General features: G+C 45.6%; 1 protein-coding gene across 3 annotated transcripts in view; it reads left to right on the top strand.

Annotated features, from left to right (window-relative positions):
* The window catches only part of ETS1 (ETS proto-oncogene 1, transcription factor), a 130,648-nt gene that overhangs the window by 21,881 nt on the left and 84,552 nt on the right, over positions 1-24,215 (top strand). For all 3 annotated transcript variants that reach the window (XM_040483510.1, XM_040483506.1, XM_040483507.1), the window contains exon 3: positions 8,319-8,463. In XM_040483510.1, coding sequence (XP_040339444.1) covers positions 8,319-8,463 — 145 coding nt within the window. The remainder of the gene's footprint in view (positions 1-8,318; positions 8,464-24,215) is intronic.

Raw genomic sequence — 24,215 nt, 5'->3', positions numbered from 1 at the left:
GAGAGAGAGAGAGAGAGAGAAACAAGCAGGGAAGGGGCAGAGAAGGAGGGAGACACAGAATCGGAAGCAGGCTCCAGGCTCTGAGCTGTCAGCACAGAGCCCGACGCGGGGCTCGAACTCACAGACCGCGAGATCATGACCTGAGCCGAAGTCGGCCGCCCAACCGACTGAGCCACCCAGGCGCCCCTCACATACCCTTCTAAACATGAGAACTCCATATGTTTGTGATTTCGTGTTGTAAAAGTATTCCCCTATTCCCTCTTTTTCAATTTTGGGGGGCAGGGAGAAGGCAGACAACAGACAAAAGCTGTGAGGTCTGGCAGGGTTGGGTGGGGAAGGGCGAGGAGGCGGTTGTGAAGAAAAAGCAGCAGGGAGATGTGGGTGGGGGAAGACAGAGGCTTCAGACTCTGAAACTTTGAGAGGTGAAGCTCAGGAGAGGTCATAAAGTACATGAGACCTTGACCGGAGGGCTAATGGAGGTGGTCAGCTGCTGTGCTGGCCATTAGAGCTGGCTTACCACTGTCAGAGTAGAGCAGGGAGAGCGTGTGTCCATCGTCCTGGTAGTTTCTGCGTTTCCTGGTTTTTGTTTTATCTGTTTGCAGTATCATAAAGGTGAAGCATGTAGGCTTGGCTATGTCCTCTGACAGCCCCCGAGAGGCCAGGGTGGAGTGCTGTTCCCCAGGCAGCTCGTCACCTTGTGTGTGGTAGAGCAGGGCAAAATGTGTGCTTTCCCTGAGATGCCTGGGGGAGGGGCCCCAATCCTTCCAAGGCTGTGTGGCTGCCATCTTTCTCTTGGTGGCCACTGGCCAACCGCCCTTGGTCCTGAAGCTCTGCCCTTGGCTTCCACCACTCTGTGCACTTTCTTGATTTTCTTCCTCTGTCTTCAACAGGCCCTTCTTTGCTGTTTTTTCCCCTTTCATGTCTCGTAAAACTATAGGCAATTTTACAGACCCATTTTTGATCTCTTTTCTGTTTTGTCTGAACAGCCATTTTTCTTGACTCTGTCCTCTCACTGGACGTTCCACGCCTCCAGAGCTAACTGTGCCTTTTCTTGTCCTCTCCTATCCTGCGTTCACCTTTGGGACCCCCCGCCCCACCAAGCTGTTCTGTCATCACTCCATCTAAACACAGCTAAAGGTGAAATTCCCTTCCTCTCTCCTTACTTACGTACTTAAACTCACCTTTTGCATTATTATATTATAAAAGCAAGCATTCTGAGCCTTATCTGGGATTTCCCCTTTTTCTTCATCTCCTGATAGTTAGAAAATCATGTTGATTCTCCCTTTGAAACATACTTACGTTTCTTGTTTCCTCTTCGCCTCTGCCCTCGCAACCCTGATCTAACTCTGCCCTTGTACCTGGACCCCTGCTCGGCACCAGAAATAGCGGGACACCAGTGATGCGCTCAGGTGGGGGACAAAACGTAAGGGGTGCCCCAGTGCTCAGTCATCAAGCTAAATGAGATCCTAATGCAATATTTTCTTTTGTTTACAAATTTTTTTGAGGCTTATTTATTTATTTTGAGAAACAGAGAGAGCGAGCGATGGAGGGGCAGAGAGAGAGGGAGAGAGAGAATCCCACGCAGGCTCTGCACTATCAGCACAGAGCCCGATGCGGGGCCCGAACTCACAAACAGTGAGATCATGGCCTGAGCAGAAACTGAGAGCCGGATGCTTAACCCACTGAGCCCCCCACGTGTGTCTTAATGCAATATTTTCAAAAATCAAAATTAATGCAAAAATTAGCATAAAAAATAAAAACTTTAAACAGAGTTAGGGTTAGTAGTGCTGCTTTTTTTCTTTCGGCCTGAGTCTCCAGGAGGGTTCCGTGAGGTACTCTGGTGCCTGTGTCAGCTTCTTCACCTTCTCCTGCCCAACCCATCCTACCTGGCACAGTCAAATGAGTCTTCTAGAACGTATTGATGCACATGTCACTACCTCTAATGCAACCTCCGAAGCCTTTCTCCTGGAGCCAGTTTCCTGTCTGGTATTTATGGCCCTCAACAATGTGATCTTACCCTGTCCCACCAGCTTTACTTTTTACTAATTACCCTCCATGGCAAGCGTCCACGTTGTTCAAGAGCACACTCTTCCCACATGCTTATCACCACCGAACAACACGGTCTTTATCTCTCTAGATCACCTCTCTGAATCTTTCTTATTTCTTCCTTAAACAGATTATATGTTCCTCTTCACCTTAAGGTAGTGTGATCGTCTTTTTTTTTTTTTTTTTTTTTTTTGCTCTCTAGGCCCTCCACCAAGTGTTCTAGGCTGAATCTTACTCAACCTTTCAGTTACCTTAATTTGCTTCCTCCAGGAAGTATTACCTGCTGCCACTCCCCTCCCCCCGCACATTGGTACTTAACCCTGTCATATCGCCTTGCTGTAATTTCCTGTTTACTTGTCTGTGTGCTCATGAGGGTGAAGTTCATTTCTTGTTCATACTGTGCTCTTAGCATCTAACATAAAACTTGGCATAGACCAGGTGCATGGTATGAATTTGTTCCATAAATGCATGTTGTCATAATTTGTCAAGTACCTAGCCCAGGACAACAGTTACCCTTCTTCAGAATCTGTACAAGAGCCAATAAGCTTCATGTTGGGCAGGTAGAAGCAAAGACAGTCTGAAACCAAATAGAACTGGGTGTGAATTCTATATTTATTATTTTATTAGCTGTGCGGCCTTTGGACATTTACTTATTCTCTACATGCCTCAGTTTGTTCTTCTGTAAAATGGGGACACAAATACTCATCTTGCGTGATTGTGGTAAGGATTCAACGTGACCATTTCTGCACTATGTTTAGCACACCAACTGGCATAGGGCAGGTGTGTGATGTGCGTTAGTTCCTTTCGATAATTGCCTGTGGGATGAATAAGCAAGGACCCGTCAGATGGTTTTCTTCAAACTGTGACAGGGGCTGCAAATGGCGCTTGCATCGCATAAGTTCAACCTCCAGTTGCAGCCAGGAAAGGAAGGTGTCAGCGAAGAGACTCAAACTCATTTTGGGTGGCGCTTTTTTAAGGCAATGAGGTGGGGGCTGGGCAGCCCAGATTTCTGACCTGTTAATAACCTGCTTCTTTCTCCTCAACTAAGACAGTTTCATAATGAATTGGAACTAGCTATGTGGTTCTTTTGAGTAAAAACGTCATTTTCATACTCTGTGAAATAGGTATGAAGTCAGTTTGTGAAATGTCTAATAAACAAGCAGGTGTCTAGATAACGAGAATCATGGTGCTTCCAGGAGCATCTGTTAGTAAAGATGTTTGCGGTTCACGGTAGGCTTGGTGCGTTATGTCCTCCTAATTCTTAAAAATAGGGTCCTCTGGTTCCACTGAGGGCAGCTCAAGAGGAAATAACGTCTTAAAAATAGATTTCCATTTATAAAATAATGGATGAACTATCCCTGACAACAAAGAGCCTGGTTTCGGGCACGAGGGATTCCTAAAAAACAAGAAACAAAAAACAAAAGCCAACCGCATGAATTTAGTCTGATGCTGCGCATGGTTGTTAATCAGAGGCTGGGAGTTGACTCACCACACCACTACATTGTTGTCATTGCCCGGGTCTGGAACCTCATTGCTTTATCCCTAACCCACTAAGTACTCCTTCTGCCTTCCATCTCTCTCCTGCACTTTGCGTCTAGATCATTTTCCTTCAGCACTTCTTGGCACTGTATATCTTGCCATCAGTGGCCTTTCCTTAGCAGAGAAAGTCTAAACTTTTAAACCTGAAAAATGTGTCTCTATCCTATTTGCTATTGCATCAAAAAGAATGAAATACTTAGGCATAGATTTAACCAAGGAGGTGAAACACCTGTACTCTGAAAACTGTAAGGCATTGATGGAAGTCTTTGAAGATGACAAAAACAAATGAAAAGACATACAATGCTCATGGATTGGAAGAATTAATATTGTTAAAATGTCCATATTACCCAAAGCAATCAACAGATTCAATGTAATCCCTATAAAAATACCAATAGCATTTTTCATATAACTATAACAAATTCTCCTAAAATTTGTGTGAAACAACAAAAGACCTTGAATAGGCAAAGCAATACTGAGAAAGAACAAAGCTGGAGGTATCATAATCCCAGATTTCGAGATACACTACAAAACTATTGTAATCAAAACCATATGGTACTGGCACAGTACTGAAAAATAGACATATAGATGAATGGAACGAGATAGAGAAACCAGAAATAAACCCACACTTACATGGTCGATTAATCTACAACAAACGAGGAAAAAATATCCAATGGGGGAAAGACAGTCTCTTCCACAAATGGTGCTGGGAAAACTGGACAGTGACATGCAAAACAATGAAACTGGACATTCTTACACCACACACAAAAATAAACTCAAAATGTATTAAAAACCCAAATGTGAGACACAAAACCATTAAATTCCTAGAAGAAAACATAAGCAATAATTTCTTTGACATAGCCTTTAGCAACATTTTCTAGATGTGTTTCCTCAGGCAAGGGAAACAAAAGCAATGATAAATTTTGGGGTCTACACTAAAATGAAAAGCTTTTGCACAGTGAAGGAAACCATCAACAAAACAAAAAGACAACCCACCCAACGGGAAAAGATATTTGCAAATGGTACATCCGATAAGGGCTTTATATCCTAAATAATAAAGAACTTATACAACTCAACACCAAAAAAACAAAGTGCAAATAATCCAGATTCTTCTGGGAAGAAGACATGAACAGACACTTGTTTAGAGAAGACATACAAATGGCCAACAGACACATAAAAGGATACTCAATATCACTAATCTTCAGGGAAATGCAAATCAAAACCACAATGAGATATCACCTCACACCTAAAACACAAGCGACCACGAGCATGGGCAGGGATGTGGAGAAAAAGGAATTCTCATGCACTTTGGCAGGAATGCAAACTGTGTTACATAATCACTGGGTAAGACAGTATGGAGTTTCGTCCAAAAAAATTAAAAATAGAATTACCATATGATTCAATGATTCCACTACTGGGTATTTATTTACTTAAAGAAAATAAAAACCATAATTTGAAAAGATACATGCACCCCTATGTTTATAGAAGCATTATTTACAATAGTCAAGATATGGAAGCAACACCGAGTGTTCATGGACAGATGAATGGACAAAGAAGATATGAGACACACACACACACACACACACACACACACACACACACAGGAATATTGCTTAGCCATAAAAAAAAAGAATGAAATCTTGTCTTTTGTGACAACGCAGATAGACCTAGAGGGTATTATGCTGAGTGAAATAAGTCAGACAGAGAAAGACAAATACCATATGATTTCACTGACATGTGGAATCCAAAAAGAAAAAAAAAAACCAAATGAACAAACAGAAACAGTCTCGTAAATACAGAAAACAAGCTGATGGTTGCAAGAGGGGAGGAGGTTTGTGAGATGGACCAATGAGGTGAAGGGGATTAAGAATACAAACTACCAGTTATAAAATAAATATGTCCCGTGGAGATAAAAAGTACAGCATAGGGAATATATTCAGTAACGCTGTAATACCATTGTACGGTGACAGATGGAGGCTATATTTACCATGGTGAGCACAGTGTAATGTACAGAATTGTTTTGTCACTATGGTCTACACCTGAAACTAATGTAACATTGTATGTCAACTCTACTTGAGTAATGAATGTAAAAAAAGAAATAAGTGATATCAAATGCAGAAACAAAATGTTCTCCTTAGGTTTCTACTTACCTTTGCAGGGCTTATAACAGACTACCCATTACCTATCTATACGGATTCTCTCTGTACTATCGACTGCTGTCTTAGAAGGGTCTTGCAAGAACGGTTTAGGCAAACCATACACACACTGTCCCAAAAGAAAACAGGGCTAGACAACTTAGATTTCTCCTTTATATAATTTAGAATCAAAATTTCCTCACTCAAGACCCTATTCCTACAGCTCGGGTACTTGACATTGAATTTTGAGAAAGACTCTGGGGAAATATCAAAAGATGGGGACAGATATTAACAACACACAGGGAGTCCAGGGAGTATGTTTCAAATGGATTCAGCTGCAAAGGATTATTGAAGACTTACCTATTCTTGGGGATTCAAAGGCAGTTGCCTCAAGAGCTTACAATATGAAAATACAATGTCCCCAAAGTGGTTTGAACTGGAATTCAGGAAACGTTTTCTGACTGAAGCTTAGGGGAGTGTTCTTGCCAATGATTTCCCTAAATTTCTTGGTCCCAAACCCAAATAGGTAGCAGAACACCATTGCTCCATTTATATTCTAGTGGTTCTCATCAGGGTCTGGGAGCAGAAGCCAAGGGCGTTAGCCTTTGCTACTCAACAACTCAAGGTGACTCTGTTCAGTTCCAAGGGTATCACTACATTCTCAGCACCGTTGGCCCAGTTAGAAGTGGAACAGCCCCAAAGTAAACTTTATCCAGCTCTACTTTGAATGATTTTTTTGAATATTATGGAGAATGTTGTCCCAATTAACGCACGCAAAATGTCCTTTGGGCCTCAATGGTCATTTTTGTCTGTGCCACTATACTCTCTTCGTTGTCTTTACTGAGCTTAAGTGAATGGACAGTTGAAAAATGGGAAGAGAGTGTAGATAGTGAATGCTGAATCTAAAAGAATAGGGCTGAGTTTTTGTCTGCAGCTCAAGGGGAACGAGGGCATAGGAGATTCTCGAATGAGAGAATCTTACTGGAGGTTAGCAAACTACCCTTCAGGGATGAGAATACCACCTGTGAAGCTACTTTGGTTAATTAGCCCCTAAACATCGATACATTTAACCACATCAAATTCTAGCAGAGTTTGATTCTCTTAACTGAGATTTTTTTATGGAGGTAGAAGGACCATGAGAGAAGAGAGAAAGAATGAAAAAGAAAAAGGAAAATAAAGGTTGGGCCAGTGGAGATTAGACTCCTCCGGAAATCTTTCTATGAATCTGCTGCTTCTCCTTTTGTGTCTTATTTTTTAATCCTCTTGCTCAATCCCAGGAATGTTAAGGGCCTGTTACATTAAAATAATATCTACCTTATATTAGGATTCACATAGGCTACGACATGGATTATATCTATTTAATTTTTTAAATTTATTTATTTTGAGAGAGAAAGAGAGCAGGGGAGGGGCAGAGAGAGAATCCCAGGCAGGCTGCACGCCATCAGCATGGATGTGGGGCTGGAACCCCACAGATCACGACCTGAGCCAAAACCAAGAGTTGAACACTTACCCAACTGAGGCACCCAGATGCCCCAACATGCATTTTATATTTTATTTTGTTTTATATATAATTTTCTTACACGTATTTTATTTAATCCTTCCTACATATGAGGTAGATATTATTCCCATCTTATAATGGAGTAGTAAACCGAGATTTAGATACGGGAACAGGCCTCGGCCCTTCACTAGTAAGCGGTACAGCCAAGATTTGAATCCAGGTAGACGCAGCTTCAAAGAATAGGGTTTAAACACCTCCAAGCGTGCCGCCTACACAGCCCATTTGCCTTCTGTAAGGAGCACTGGGTACAGGCTATATTTTATGGATTTCCTAAAGCTGATGAAAGGACGGCACAAGTTCCCATCCGTTGGGAGAAGCTGGAAATTTCAGTCTGGCAATCACTATCATCAAAACTTCTGCACAATTGATTGGCTGAAAAATGAGCGATTATTATTACGTAGGCCCACTTTTTGGTTTTCCCTTGGCATTTGTCCGCTACTGGTTCCATGATAATGGAATGTCTTGTAAGAACATCCGTTCGAGGTGTTTTTACAGAGTAAGATCACATAAAAATTCAAAAGCCAGGATTGTGTAAAGATGGCCAAGATTCTGCCTTGCTGTGAATCTTGGGTCTTTATTTGAAAATTAGGAGGGGCATCTGTGTGGCTCAGTGGCTTGAGTGTCTGCCTCTTGGTTTCGGCTCAGGGTCATGATCTCCTGGTTCTTGAGCTCGGGCCCCGCGTTGGGCTCTGTGCTGGCAGCACGGAGCCTGCTTGAGATTCTCTCTCCCTCTCCCTCTCTCTCTGTCCCTCCCTCTCCCTCTCTCAAAATAAATAAATAAACTTAAAAAAAATAGGAAAGGTCATTGTCCAATGCTTAAAGAAATGGATGAAAGGCAGTGCATGCACAGTCTGAGTAAGAGACCCTTCTTCCCTGTGTCCGTTTTGGGGGGAGGGGTGATCAACAGTTGGTTCTATTTTGTTGTCATCTATGGATGATTCCTACTCACATGCGGCTGTTTGATAGGAGGTTATTGTCCCATTCAGGTTAGAGCATAGAGATTTTCCTGTTAATATATTTCCGTATTTTTTTCCTGGTCACAGAGGCAGGGACCCATCAACTCCTACGAAGATCCTCGAATGGCCTGTGGTTTCCAGTCCAGTTATCACCCGCAAAGAGCTTACTACCCCTTCTGGGATGAGATGGCCACTCAGGAAGTTCCCACTGGTCTGGAACACTGTGGCTCAGGTAGGAGCATGAACAGAGGCTCGGGGTGCGGATAGAGATGAAGGACAGCGAAGTGTGATGAGGGCTGCATTCTCTGTAGCAACAACAGCTGCCGCGGCTTATGTGGGGACAAGATGCTATTGTTCTCCGGTGGAAAGTCCCCGGACTTCTCCATAATTCCGAGTTGCTTTCTTCTCCAACAACAGGAAGATGAAACTCTAGGAATGAGCCCAAGAGGGGTTGCTTCAGGTCTCCATTCTGTAAATAGTTCTGTCCACTGTGCATTTCCTGAGAGTTACCCGTTGCAGCCTCATTGTTGACAAAGGGCCTAGAAGGTCTGCGGTCCTGAAGGAAGAGCTGGATAAACAGTTGGCCTTCTTACAAAACATCATTTCTTTCATTCATCTTCTTTCCCTCATCGTCCTCGACCTCTTCGCCTGTGCCCACCTGCGTCTGGCTTCTTTTTGGTCCGCCCCCTCTCTCCTTCCTCTCAGCTCTCCTTTGCAGACCTCCTTCCTCTTCTCTCCCAGGCTTGCTGCTCACGGTGCTGCCCCCTGGTGATCAGGAATCAAACTCCTCCAGAGAGTTCTCCCCCGGGGTCTTGTCTCCCAAAGACCCGACAGGTTTTGAGCGTCCTTACCCCCATTCTGTTTTGCCGAAGTCACCGTGTATCTCACAAATTCCATTAGTCTGTGCTTACCTGCTAGAGTTTTTGTTAGTTTCTTTTTACTGCAAAATGTAAACCTTGATTTGGGGATTCTGAAGTGGGTTCTGCTATTAAGTTCAATGGATCATGAGACCAGATTATGTATCCAAATACCAAAAGGCCAGTTCAAATCTGTATTTTCTTCCAGGATGAATTCTTAGCCTAAGAAATCTCATTACTCTCACAAATGGAAAATATATAGTTCCGGGGGTGCCTGGGTGGCTCGGTGGGTGAAGTGTCCAACTCTTGGTTTCAGCTCAGGTCATAATCTCATGGTTTGTAGGTTCAAGCCCCATGTTGGGCTCAGGGCTGACAGAGCAGAGCCTGCCTGGGATTCTCTCTTTCTTTCTCTGAGCCCCTCCCCTGCTCACACACTCTCTCTCAAAAGAAACAGATAAACTTAAAAAAATAATAAAATAAAATATGTAATTCTGAGGCTAACATAGGGAGAAAGCCACTGGGGCACTAACTTAAATGCAACTTTTTGTTCAATGTTTCTTTACTCCACATAACGATATGGTATACTACTTTTTATAATAGTGGAGAGAGAACACAAGTGTTAGTTTTGTTGCCCATTCTTCGTCTTTGACCAGAAATACCAAGACACAAAGCAAGATGCTGTAGCATCTTGGTGGGAGTTGGAAGGAAGGCATGTGAGTTGCTTTCCAGTTGCCTGGCTCTTCTCTAGGGCAGAATGAAATCAATCCTTGTGTTCCCTAGTCTCTCACGTCAATAGCCATTGATATTTGTCATATTCTTCGGGGCACTGCCCTTGGATTTCAGACATCAGACATTATGCTGTCACTTTCTGCTCGGTTCTCCCAAGCATAAATACAAGTGTATCAGTAACTATCTACCCATTTAAACAGGAGACAGGGAGGATTTTGCACCTGTTCACAGGTTAGACTTAAGGACTTAAAATTCTAAGAGATAAACAAAGTCATCCTTTATGATTCTAAACAAATAGATCTTTTTAAATAAAAAAAATTTTTTTTTTTTTGAGAGAGAGAAACAGGGGGAGAGGGAGAGAGAGAATCTTAAGCAGGTGCAGGGCCTGATGCGGGGCTCAATCATGACCTGAGCTGACATCAAGCGTTGGACGCTCAACTGCCTGAGCCACCCAGATGCCCCTAAACAAATAGGTCTCACTTGTATAAGCAGAAGGTCAGAACGGTTGTGCCTCTATTTGTATAATTCTTGAAACTTACCAATGCCGCTGGGCTTAAGTCTTGTGTCTTCGAATGCAATCCAGGTTAAAGTTACCTTGCCTTAACCCTCTCTGCTCTAGACGGTGCTTCTGTTTGCTGCAAGTTACGCCGTGTTAATAGCCGAGGTTATTCCACACTGGTCCATGGCCTCAAGATTAGATGTCCCTTCTTCATAGCTAAAAGACGTGGTCCTTTTGTTTTTTTTTGTTTTTTTCCCCAGCTAAGAACTACATAAATTCCCAAGCAAAGATGGTTTTTTCATTCTTTTCTTTGTCAAGGTCCTCAAAGGCAAAGGAGGTTTTTTTTTCGGAGCCAATGACACAGTGTCTGTGATGCATGGGAAGACCCTCTCAGGGCAAAGCTGCTTTAAAATGCAAGGATTCAGAGCCATATGATATAGTCATTTTCCCCACTTCGTCCCCTTTATTGTTGCAAGAAGGAGGGAGCTGGGGTCACCCAGACTGGTGGCTTTTTAGTAAGATGGGAAGATGGGTCCTAAAAGGACCTGGGTTGTCAACAACCACAGCTCAGAAAATACTAGAAAGCCTCCATGGGGAGCTGTGCCTTGGTGGCAAATGTGAGGTCCGCAGTTCCCTCTGCCCTAGGCTCCCTCTGATGGAAGTATCTGGCAAGAACCCTGAGCTTTTGCAGCCCCTCCTTTGCCTTTTGAGCTGTCCAGACGAAGTAGTTGCAGCGATTATTTCTGGGCTGTGGTCCAGCCCTCCTCAGTGATGGGTGTCCTTTGGAAGGAGATTTGGGGTTATAGAGAAGGGAAATGAAGATGTGGACCAACCAATGATTTCTCCAGCTGCAGCACATTTCCTTGGAGATGTGTTGAGTAAGAAGAAAGAGAGAAAAAAAAAAATACGCTACATTTTTTTTCATCTCCTTTTATCCTATTTTTAACTTCAATTTCCTTCCCGTCCTCCGTCTCATGGCCACTCCCCACCCCCGCTCCTGTCTCACGTTTTGTGCTCGCAGAAGGGATGAATGAACTTCTTTTCCAAGGACTCCACATCTGTCAGTGACTGGAATACCCAGCAGGAGGGGCACTCCAGGAACATTAGGCCCTTTGCTAATAATGTGGCTCCTATTCAAGGAGGGGCAGAGGCTGAGGAGGAGGAAGGGGGTGAGGGAGGGAGAGGGAAGAGAGAGAATGAAGCGAAGAGAAGCTGTGAGTGGGAGAGAGCCTGCCAGGTGAGCGGGGAAGGGGGGGGGGGGGGGGGGGGGTGGAGGGGGGGAGAATACTCAGTAACCAAGAGAGTCAAGAATGGGTTGGACAGAAGAATAGACGGTAAAAGAAGCTGCTGAGGAAGACAGTGAAGGGTGGAAATAGACAGGAAATAAAGGTATTGGTAGAGAAGTGGAGGAGGATGGGAAGAGAAAACGAAATCTGAATGGGAAGGCAGACGAAGGGGAGCCCGGAAAAAGACAAGGCGAGAAGGGGAGGGGAAGATGATATGATATGAAAGAGCACAACAGATGAATCTGAGGACATTAACTATACGGCTAAAACGGGAAGCCACATTTGCATGCAATTGCCTGTGCAGCTGTACATTTCTTCATGACAATCTTGTAGTCATCATTTTCTTTTATTTCTACCTCCGCCTCCCGTCCGCCTCTTCCCCCTCCTCCCTATCAGCCTGGAGCCATTCGCAAGAGCCAATGGGGACGGCGAGCTGGTGTTCTGCATGAATGAATGGCCCTTTCTGTCTCAGCTCTTCGTCATCCCTCTGTCAGGGAGCCTTGTGAATCAATGGAGCCCCTTACACGAGACACGGCCGAAATGTCTGTTACTGTTTATAGTCTGACTGGAGTGGAGCCCACTGACCCTGCCTCCTCTCTGTTCCCGTCCTCTCTTGTGTCCCCAACATCAGCCCTTCCTCTCAATCATCATAGCTAGAATCACTTTTTCTGTCAGTCTCTGACTTCTTGTCCCTAAGAACTCATTGACATTTCACTGCCATTAACTATTATGACTAGTTCCTAACCGCAGCCCTGTTGAGAAGGGACGGAGTAGATGGCAAACCATTTTGGGATAGGGCCAGTGAGCTCAGAGTGGTGCCAGACCCAGCTGGAGCCATGCCGTGCCTGTTTTCCATTGGGAACTAGAAAACTGACATCGGAGACCCAACTGAGCACCCAGGCCACAAGACCACAGTCCATCCCTCTGATTAACACCCGTCCATATTTAATGTCAGTATTATGAATGACAAGAGTGCATATCAGAAAATACGATGCTTATGGAGCACCCTTCCAGAGTGATATCCTATCAAGTTATTTTTCATTTCACGGGTGGATTTGTTTTGAATTAGCCAAACTTACGGATGTGATGCTGTAACCGGGGTTCACTTTTCCGAAATAACTGCTTAGGGCCGTCTGTAGCTGCAGAACACAGTATACCCAACTTATACCCTTATGGGAATGAACCTATAGTGTCATTACCACGGTCCTTGATTTCAGAAGTAAGACAACGCTCTTTTTCTTCTTGTAGAATGCACCTTGGCATGCTTTTGGTCATCAAACATGGTAAAAACGTCACCTGCTCACATTTACAGCATACTTTCCACTTCTTAATTCTTCACGAGAGAGGAAGTATATAGAGTATGTTGGTAAAGAATCCAGATTCTGGAGCCAGATTGCTTGGGTTTGCACACCAACTCTTCCTAACCGGGTGAGCTTAGGCAACTTACTTTGTCTCTGTACTTCCGTTTCCTCCTGTACACCAGGGGTTCTCAAAGTGTCAGCATCACCTGGAGGGCCTGTTGAAACGCAGGTTGTTGGGTTCTATCCCCAGGGTTTCTGATTCGGTGAGTCTAGGGTAAGGCTGAAGAATTTGCATTTTTCACAAAGTCTTAGGTGCTGTTGCTGCAGCTGCTGCTGGTGCAGAGACCACACTTTGAAAACCACTAACTTAATCTATGTAAAGCTCAAAGCAGTGCTGTCACTTAGTAAGCACGATATGAATGTTTGCGATCATCACTCCTTGCCCCGAAATGTCCAGAAATGTCTGAGCATCATTGAGTCATAAAGTGACCCCACTGATTGGTTGAACACTTTGGGTGGTCGAGTGCCATCCACTGGAAACAGAGACGCACGGAGAAGGGGAAGACTCACCCCTTGTCTCGAAGCAACGTTGTTCAAGCGTGTATGGGGGGGGGGGTACGTTTACACGATAGAAGAAATGGTTCCCGTGTGAAATATTATACTTATTCATAAGATAATGTTTGGCAGCGTGTGCGACTTTGGATCTCACTCTTTAATATTTCCGCGATAAATTCACCAGTAAAATGGTAGAACGAAAGAATGTCTTTCTCAAATAAACTTTGGAAGTTCAAGTGGGAGATGTGCCGGGAGACTGAGTTTCTGGTCTCTCCTGGGGCTTTGTCGGAGGGCCGGGGCGGCTGGGAGAGATCAAACCCGGGCCAGTGTTTGGAAAGGGCTATTGACAACCAGGTGGGAAGTTTCAGCAGGAGAAACATGCCTCCAGTTTGGCTTTTAAGCGTTGAGAACATTGAGAGAATGCCAGGCACACTTGTTGAATGGACATTCACCTTGCTCTGAAATGTTTACTCTCATAGCAGGTTTGGCCTCTCAACCGACTATCTCAGATGGCCCTGCGGTTTTAAGGAACAGTATTTTAAACACTGTCTGCTACACATATCTGGTCTTCCCTCATTCGGGGTGTGTTTTCCTTCTCTGGAGGACCTGTTTCAGTTTCTTGGTTCTTTAAAAGCAGTTCTGATCCTGTGTGTGTAGGTGGGTTTCTGGGCTGTTGTGATGTGCATCATTCCTCTGGGGGAAAATTCTGACCTTCTCAGATGCTGACTTGATAGATGCCGCCTTTGGGAAGGAGGAAGGTCTAACCGTGTCTTAGGTTTTGGCCATTCGCAGAAGGCTCTGGCTGGGGCCCAGCTGCCCTGACAAGTCACATCCAGGGGACAGGGCTGAGGGAAGCTTGATGCAAAAGTACCCTCTCCCCACCTGCATCCCATCTCTGAGAGGACCAGAGAGGACTAGAGGTTGCCAGGAGGGAAAGAAGCAGGGCCTGCCTTGCCCATGTAGTGCATTAGGAAGAGACTCTGTGTGCAAAAAAACGACCCTCCACCCTTGCTATATTATTCTGGTCTTCCGGTAATGAGATGTCTACAAATGCCTGACCCTCTTCTCCATAAACGAAGGCTATCGCTCTGGCCATGGACTCAATTTGCTCCTACTCGCCAACGTCACATCGCCTCTTCCTTTCTACTCCCACCTCCTGACCCCTTGGCAGCTTTCGAGCCTGGGCTATCTCATCTTCAGATTACAAGAACTGATCGGAAGAAGTTTGAGTGTAAGCGGAAGGGTGTTGAGTCCAAACAAAGGGTTTAGCGGTGGCATAATGGAAAAAGAGCATCGACGTGCCTGGAATCTTGTGACCTCACCTTTTACAGGTGGGCTACGTGTGCTGATTGCAACCAGAAGCAAGGCAGACCCTGCTTCTTTTCCTCCTTTTAAACGGGGGTAACACTTAAAAGGCCATGACCTATAGCAGGTGGTCAATAAATGTTACCTTCCTTCTTGTGCATTTCAGCATGATTTCAGCATGAGCCAAAGTAACTAGATGCCCCACCCTTATCCAATGAATCTTGCCCACTCATCTTGCCCAAGGGCAATTTTCTGACACCCTCCCATTTTATCCTTTATGTGTCTCCTTTCACCAGTGAAGGGAGAAGGGAGCCTGGTAAGGACCAGAAAGAGAAGCTCCACCCCCACCCCCACCAGGCCCAGAGACTTCTCTCTCTCTCTCTCTCTCTCTCTCTCTCTCTCTCTCTCTCATGACTTCAGCAGCCCAGGGCGGTAAGCAGTGGAAAGGTCTTCACAGATGTGAATCATCTCTGTAGGTGCTTGGGGAGGAAGGACCCCCGGAAGAAGAACCCGTTCGCGGAGTTACAATCAGAATACAAGCATCCTGTTGGCTACCCTCTCTGCATTGCTTCTCAAAAATCCTAGGATGTAACAACATTGCACTGAAAATCCCAGGGGGCTGGGGAGGAGGAGGGGAAAAAAAAAAGTTCTCTGAACTTTTTCAAACCACAAATATTTGGTCCGAGTTGGGAAAAGGTCCCCGGGGCACCGAGTTCTTATTTGATTCAAGCAGTTTGACCCCTCTTCTGGCACTCCTCGAGTTGGGGGTGGAGGGTGGCTGGGGACGGTGGATGCTGCGCCTGGCGTCGGCCCCCCCTTGGCTCAGCCGGCCCCGCTGCACTCTGTGAATGGAAAGCTCCGGCCGGGTGAATGGTGTGGGAGCTGGAGTCCGGCAGGGAGGAGAGGGCTGCGTGGGACCGTGCAGGGGTGGGGGGCTGGATGAGCAGAGACAGCCTGTTTTTCTCAGTGTCTGGCCGCGGAGAGACTCTTACTCTCTCTCTCCAGATGTTCTCTGTGTTTATAGCTGCTGAAGCAGGCGACCCAGCTCCCTCATTAATAAGTTTCTTTCTTGCACTGCGGCCAGGGGTCTGAGCCTGGAGCCCGCAGCTGGAGGAGGCTCGGTGGGGGAGGGCCGCCCGCAGGGGGAGGCGTCTCGCTCCCTCCCCCAGCCTCCGCGTCCCTAACCCCTACCCCGCCTCCCTCCTCTGCAATCCTCCCAAAATACACGAGCACACAAAAAGAAAAACACCAGCAGATTTTTTATTTCAGAGAGTAAACACTTGGGCCATGGGGGTCTGGAGGTTATGGGAAAAGAGGAAACCATCAGGCTAATCAGGCAGGCACACACTTCCCCTGCTGAAATAAAACAGAAATCATTGCTCCGCAGGGCTGGCGGGTTAACCCCCGCGCTGCCAGCGAAGCTGGCGCGGGCGGAGAGAGCCAGGAGGTAGGGCGCTGGAGGACGAGAGAGGTTTTAAATCTAGATCCAGACAGGGAGGAGAGGAGAGGGGAGTGAACTCCCTGGGCCTGAATGCCTTCCATTCAGTCTGTGGTAGCACATCTGCCCATGGCCTGGCTTTGGAAAGAGACGGTTGGAACAGAAGAGATTCTGCACTGAGATGCAGTGTTGCAAGAGGTCGGAGGGAGTTCTAGGTAGGTCAGGGAGATAGAGAGATAGGTAGGGGAGCCTAACGCTCTACCCAGAGCACACGTGTGGATTGTTACCGTTTAGAAACGAGCGCGAGGGTTTTCGGGGTCAAGGTTTTGGCCCTGCTGCCTACAAGCTCTGTACCCAGGGCCAAATCACTGAGCCCTTCTGAGCCTCAGTTTGCCGATTTATAAGACAATAGTGCCTCCCTCACAGAATTAGGGTGAGGAACAAAACACCACACTGAACATGGAAATGGCAAACACCAAAGTCAATTTCATAGATTGCTGTAAATTGATCAGGTTCCTGTCTCCTTCTGCCCCCTCCCTTCCATTCATTCCTTCCCTTCTCTCTTCTTTCTCTTCCTCCCTTCCCCCCTCCCTTCCTCCCTCCCTCCCTCCCTCCCTCCTTCCTTCCTTCCTTCCTTCCTGTCCTCCCCTCCTTTCTTCCCTTCCCTCTTAAATGCCTTGCTTCAGCTTGGACCTTCACTCCCTCGCCCTGTTGCTCTCTGTCTGGAGAGCATAAATATCTCTTGGGCCAGAGGTCAGAGGCCAAACATGAGTCCTAATTGCACTGTGAGAGAAATTACCTTTCCGCTGATGTATAGGGCCACCTTTGGCTCTCCGAGGCTGCCAGTGTGAGTGGTCTGGCAGCTTTCCGTTCAGACCCTGCCCCTGTGTGGCAATCTAGTCAGTTGACCACCCCCTGTCCCAGATCACTGGTTTATAAAAATAGGGGCGTGCGTCCCCCAGTGCATTCCTGAACACCCCAGTGAGATGCACTTCCCACCTCTGTGAAAATGAGTGGCTCTTTCGGACTCTGGCTGCTGAAGAAAATAGACCTGTGGGACCTCTCATCCTCGCAGGGTGGCATTAACAAAACAAGACAACAGGGCTGATTCCCCAGGCTGTTCTGCCTCTTTCCCACGTCTCCCTGGACTCGATGCAGTGGTGCTTGAGAAACAGAGGTGTGGGTGATTTGAATAGCCACAGAAGCAGGGTTCTGGTTACCTTTGCTGTTCTCTGGATTTCTTACCCGCTTCATACATCGTGTTAATCAACCCTGACAGCTTTCTGCCAAGTCTCAGACCTGCAGATTCTCATAGAGCAGGGGTGCTTGACCTGGCTGAGACTCAGAAAGGCGTGATGCCTCCGCGATTGCGTTCAAGGAGTTTTCCAAAGGGTCTGTGGCTTTCCTCTGGTTCTCCAAGTGATCTGAGACCCCCAAGAAGTTAAGAACTACTGCTGTCCAAGAGAAAAGGTACTTTTGTACCCCCTGCAGCATTCAGCATGCTGTGTGTGGAGAGTATGCAAGGCCTATTTTGTTGAACTGGACTGAATTCTGCGGTGGAAGCTTCCTTCCTATCAATCCTTTGTCACCACTCTGGCCAGGCCCAAGAGAGTGTATTTAAATCTGGAAGCTGAGTCTATCCCATTGTGTCAGAGACACTGGGCATTGAAGTCTTGGCTGAAGTCCAGCCGCATCTCTCCTTTTTCTTTTCCAACACCCCCTTTCATTTCATGCTCTTTTAGAATGATCTCTTCAGGGCCACCCAGGTGACTCAGTCGGTTAAGCGTCTGACTTGATTTCGGCTTAGGTCATGATCTCAGGGTCGTGGGATTGAGCCCCGCATCAGGCTCCGAGCTGAGGGTGGAGCCTGGTTGGGATTCTCTCTCTGTGTCCCTTCCCCGCTTGCACTCTGTCTCCCACTCTCTCAAAATAAATAAAATAAAATAAAATAAAATAAAATATCTCTTCAAACGTCCATGAAGGTTATGGATTTGCGGCCTCTCTCCTGTGAGGTGGAGATGGGGGAGGGGCAGAGCACTCCAGGCCACTTCTGAGTGCCGCAGGAGAGTCACCCGGTGATCTGCTTCTCACAGACTTGCCTCTGGTGACAGACCAGCACCGCTATCCTCCGGGGGTGGAAAGTGAGCCGTGGACACACTGCCTCCGGAGGGGGCGGGAGTCCAGAGCTGACACCCCCACCAGCAACGTGGACAGAAACAATGATGGCCCACAAAACTCCAGAAGCTGCATATTCCCAGCCAACCGCCTCCCACTATGGACATTCTTCAGGGTCTCAGCCCTCATTTCTGACCTTTGGCCTCTTGTGGAACCAGTGGCTGTTATATCCAACCGCACCCACAAACTGGCTTGGCCAAATGGAGACCTTTTTCAGGAGTCTTCCATCTAGGGAGAGAGATTACCCCACCCTGGGTCAGCTACTTTGAACTGCCCAGTGACATCTCAGCATTTTCTTCTTTGGTCAGTACAGGTGGACGTTCTTAACTGAACAGGGCTTAGGGCTTACATCCCGTTGATAAGTTGAATGTTGGGTTTTATAATGAAAGTGGCTGACATGCCTGCGGCCCTGTTCGTGGACAGTTGAGTAAAGACTGGAAAGAACAGAAGCGTTGTGTCTGCTTCAGCCATACCCGAAATATTCAGGCATTTCATCAGTACTTTGTGCTTTGAAAATCTGAGGTTAAAGTTACTGAACAACAAAGCCAACCTATCGTGATGCAAAATTCCTTTGACTCTTAGTTTTTATTTTTTTATTTTTTTTCCCCAGCGTGGTTCAGCTCCCTCAGGATTTCCAGTTAGATAGCTGTGCCTGTCTCTATTTCCTGTGGCTTCTCTCCTGATTAATTAAAAGAATTAAGAATATAGAGTCAAAAATAGTCCATATCCCATTCTTGTTTAATTTTAAATATTCTTATTGTGCAAGAGAAGGCCTGCCTTCTTTCTAGAACAGATTGAGAGGATGACTAATTGTCACTCATTAAATACTTTCTGTATGCTAAGAATCACACATATGTGGTGATTTCACTCTTCAAACTTTCTTGTGAGGGTGATCTTATGACCCATTTTGCGGATGAGATGAATGAGGCCCGGAGAGGTAACTTTGCTTCCCCAAAGAAGTCTAGCTGTAACTCTGGGAGGTAGGGAGAAGCTCATTTCACCTGGGATCCTACCCCAAAGCCCATGGTCTGAACCATGAAGCAAACTTGACCTGCCCCCAAAACGTACTTAGGACTTCACTGTTGCCTTATGCCTAGTGGCTAATGCCTGCCCTATGGGATAAGAGAATGTAAGTTTCCTAGCTTTTCCACAAACCAGAGACCCATGAAAATCTTGGGGCTGAATAGAGACAGTGAGCCTGGGTAGCCTATCTTTCCGGACCTACTCTCCGGTTCCTTTTAGTCTGACATTGGGCACGAAGGAGCGCGGTCATCCGCGAGGCCTCTTGGGAGAATGTGTTTTTCTCTGCTGGGCATTCACTTAGGGTCTGTCACCTAAGCATCACACTCCCTTCGCCCCCTTTCTCTTTCTCCACCAACTAGCGTTGGGAGCAGACAGAGTCGCTGAGCAAGACTAAACCCTAAGAAGTTTGTGAAAGGTTATACCCTTGAAGCTATCCACAGTGAACACAGCACGTGCTGAAGTTTACACAGACTTCTCAGACCTCTGAATAGAGGGACTAATTGTGGGGAAGCGGCTTTTCAGCACACAGGATGGGCTGTCCTCTGTGGGTTTTACTATCAAAAGGCTTTTAAAAGTGCAGTGTAGCCATTGTTGAATATTTCACAATGAATTAAATAGCATTTTTCTCCTCGCAGCTGTTCCGTGTGAGTGAGCGTAGAGTGCTTTTTTTCCCCCCTGGCAGAAGACGTCTGCTGTATAAACCCAAGCGCTGGGGTAATGAGATTATTTGTGTGCGAATTCTTTAGGAAAAGCATTTCTTTATTTTCAACTCAATGTGATTCGGGGCTGCTGCTCTGGAGACGGGAGAGGGGGAGCCTTGGAAAAGAATGGAATGGAAATGTCTCTAAGCAGAATTGGGAGCAGGCGGGGGTGAGGGGCTCAGAGATGGGGCTTCTGGCCTCGGTGTGTTTATCCACATTTCCCCCGGGGCTGCCTGCCTCTCCCAGCCCTACTGACTGGGCTACGGAGGAGGGAAATTCCGTATACAATATATAATATATTAAAATATATAATATATAATGATATATTATATTCCACATATAATATATAATATATAATTCCGTATATAATATGTTAGATGTTATATATAATATGTATAATATGTATGTTTAGTAAATAATCACTTTTCCATCTGCCTTTTCAAAATTTCTTCCTGCTCTCACAAGTTTTAGTGGAACTGAAGGAACCCCGGTTTTGCTCTCTACCTATTTTTACATCAAAGAGCACCTGAAAACTGTGTTGTGAAATACATGAGGAAAACTGCTTTCCTGTACCACTTAGGGTGGTTTCCACAATTAGGACATTTTCAACCTTACTGGTGCTGTGCCATCAAGTGCTATATCAAGCGAACACTCCTCTTCCCTTGCTTGAATTACTTTTCCTCTTCAAATTTTTCACTGCCTTTCATAGAAATCGGGCTTCAGGTAAGCAGTGAGTTGGAGCTGAGTATAAAATCAATTAAGATTAAAACACTGTGAGGGGGCGCCTGGGTGGCGCAGTCGGTTAAGCGTCCGACTTCAGCCAGGTCACGATCTCGCGGTCCGGGAGTTCGAGCCCCGCGTCGGGCTTTGGGCTGATGGCTCAGAGCCTGGAGCCTGTTTCCGATTCTGTGTCTCCCTCTCTCTCTGCCCCTCCCCCGTTCATGCTCTGTCTCTCTCTGTCCCAAAAATAAATAAACGTTGAAAAAAAAATTTTTTATAAAACACTGTGCGGACTTCCCTCTTCTTTGTAAAGTATTATCAGGGAGTTACCAGGATCCCTTCAGATCCACTGGAGACTGAGGGGAAAAAATGGGAAAAGAGGGATTTAGATGAGCTTTGGTGAAATTTAACTCTGAAATCCATTATTCCAGGAGTTTGTGAATTGCCTATCCTCTCAAATATCTTTCTGGTTATTTCTGAAGTAGGTTGAGTAACTTTTTATTATCCTTCCACTTCTATAATGTAAGACAAAAATTTTGAAACCTTTTAAGGGAACTTCAAGGGAATTTTTTTTTTAATTTTTTTTTAACATTTATTCATTTTTGAGAGTGAGAGAGACAGAGCATGAGCGGGGGAAGGGCAGAGAGAGAGAGGGAGACACAGAATCCGAAGCAGGTTCCAGGCTCTGAGCTGCCAGCACACAGCCCGACGCGGGGCTCAAACCCACAGACTGTGAGATCATGACCTTAGCTGAAGTCAGACGCTTAACTGACTGAGCCACCCAGGCGCCCCTCAAGGGAATGTTTTAGGAAGCCATCAAGTGGGAAAGAGCAGGTCAGGCATGAAAAGAAAGCTATTGACTTTGAGAATAATCTTTTAGAGGTTCTTCAATGAGTGAAGCAAAAAGGGGATGCAGCGAAGCATGCCCTTAGGAGAACTCACCCAGTAAGATTTGGGGGCAAAGGGCAGAAGGTTTGAAATGTAATTCTGAATCTTTTCCCATTGCTATCAGTCACTTATGTAATCTTTACGCTACCCAATTTGCCAATATCTATGGCAGGTGGGCAGATGGAAATTAATCATTCTTCCCTCCCTCTATCCAAAGTGAAAAGCAAGAGGAAAGCAAGGGAGGCTGTGTGCAGTTTGGGTTGCTTTAAAACACATAATCAGGGGCGCCTGGGTGGCGCAGTCGGTTAAGCGTCCGACTTCAGCCAGGTCACGATCTCGCGGTCCGGGAGTTCGAGCCCCGCATCGGGCTCTGGGCAGGTGGCTCAGAGCCTGGAGCCTGTTTCCGATTCTGTGTCTCCCTCTCTCTCTGCCCCTCCCCCGTTCATGCTCTGTCTCTCTCTGTCCCAAAAATAAAAAACGTTGAAAAAAAATTAAAAAAAAAATAAAATAAAACACATAATCATTTCCCTCTTTCTGGTGTGTGCTACTATTTCGCCATGAGCATATATGCCCTGCTTATTTTCTTTGCAGTAATTATTATAAAAATAATACATCCCTTTAAAGAAGATGTGTCAGTTAAAGAATACTTCGGGGGAAAGGGCACTTTGGTTTCATAAGTTAATGGTTACCGTTAAAGTCTATTCTCTGGATATTTTTTCCTATGAATAGTTCACCTGGATATCACACAGTTATCCACCTGAGTTCATCGCTTTCTCTCCTGCCTCTGTAACCTGACCTACACCCTTCGTCCTGTCCGACCAAGTGATCTACCAATCACCAGCTTTGAAAACTAGCTATTATTGACACCCTCCTTTCTGGGACCCTTGTGTTGTTTAAGGCTCTTTTGGTTTGCCCGTGGCAGAAATCTGGCTCAACTAACTTAAATTTAAGAGGGAATTTCTTAATTTACAGAACTGATAAGTCCAGAAGAGCCAGTCGGGGGAACCTACGGAATCAATGATCTTGTCAAGTCCTTTGCCCTCCTCTTTCTGTTTCTTTCTCCTTCTCCTCCTTCTCTCTTAGCTCCTGTCTTGTGTTTTCTAGAAGGGAAGTGGGAGGGGTCCTGTACCGGAAGAAGAGGGGAAAACTATTAGGGATACCAAAACAGCTGATGACTACTATATCCTAATATTAAGTTGGGTACAAGTCCTGTCAATATTATCTTCTAAATTTATAAGGATTATTGTTATTATTATTATTATCATCGTCATCACTGTCAATCTCTTAGTTCAGGCCCCGGTTGCATTCCCCCAACAGTGGTGAGTACCTGAATTGTAGAGATTACCCGACTGTATTGAGATCACTGGTTTTTGCCTTTCCTGTTAGTCTATATGCACCCTGAGTGTAGGCTTTTGTCCTTGTCCTGTTCCTAGTACCTAGTAGAGTGCCTGAATTGTCACAGGCACTCAGTTAAGGTCTGTTGGATAAGTAAAACAGGGTTATGAGATTCCTCTGTCAGGAAGATCGTGAAAACTACCCAGGATTTTAAAATCAGTTAAGAAGTTACTAAATTAAAAAAAAAAAAAAACAACTAAACAAAACAAACAAATAACTCCCCAAGCTTTTCAGACAAAATCCAAAGATTGTTCCATAAGGCTCTTTGTATTCAGTGTCTCTCCCTGTAAGGCCGAGGGAATTTACCATTTATTTCCATCTCCTCAGTGCTTAGCCCCAGTACCTACCATAGAGCAGAGGATGTGATGAATGTCTGTATCCTGGTTGTCCAAGCTCATCATAGCTCCTGGTGGGGTGGTTGGCATCTTGGTCCTCAATTGGACCAGAGGTAATTCAAGGTTTTTGAATGCTTTAGGGTCTTGGTTACATTAGAGAACTTTTATTCTGTCTCTATCAATCAACACATATTTGCCAAGCCCTTATTCTTCATGAGGTATTGGGCACACAAAGTAGGGTGGTACACTTAACGCTCAAGGAGCATCAACGTAACCTTGATGTGAGGCTAAGACAGACGTGACCACGCTGGGCAGTCAAAGGAGCACCGGGAGTGTGGGAATTGCAAGGAGAATATTCTTGCTGTGTACCAGAGTGAGGAGACACCAAGGCGACCTGGTTCCTCCTGTGGCCTCTTTGCACGTGACGTGAAAGTGTTTGCCTTGAACAGCACTCACTTGTCCAAACTTGGTCAGCGGAATGAGGATGGACAGTTTGATGTGAACGAGGGTTGTTTTACTGATGTTTAGAATAGTGGTCACTCTTGCTCTGCTTTATGTATCCTCCCTCACTGTTATTCTTTCCTTCTTTACCCTGTGTTGATTTTCACCTCCCTGGCCCTAATCTGGGCCCTCCTGACCGCCTTCGGAGATGAGTTTAGACTCTGCTCGGGCCTCCCAACCTGAATGAAATGTTCCATTCGTTAGGTCTGCTGCTCCTCACTTCATTAGCGTTCCTGATGTTTATAAAGCCAGGAGATAATATTTTTAGGTTCCATT

Source organism: Herpailurus yagouaroundi, unplaced genomic scaffold, assembly GCF_014898765.1.
Source record: "Herpailurus yagouaroundi ecotype Mexico unplaced genomic scaffold, PumYag 161, whole genome shotgun sequence".
Lineage (NCBI taxonomy): Eukaryota > Metazoa > Chordata > Mammalia > Carnivora > Felidae > Herpailurus > Herpailurus yagouaroundi.
This window is presented reverse-complemented; position numbering and strand designations above follow the sequence as displayed.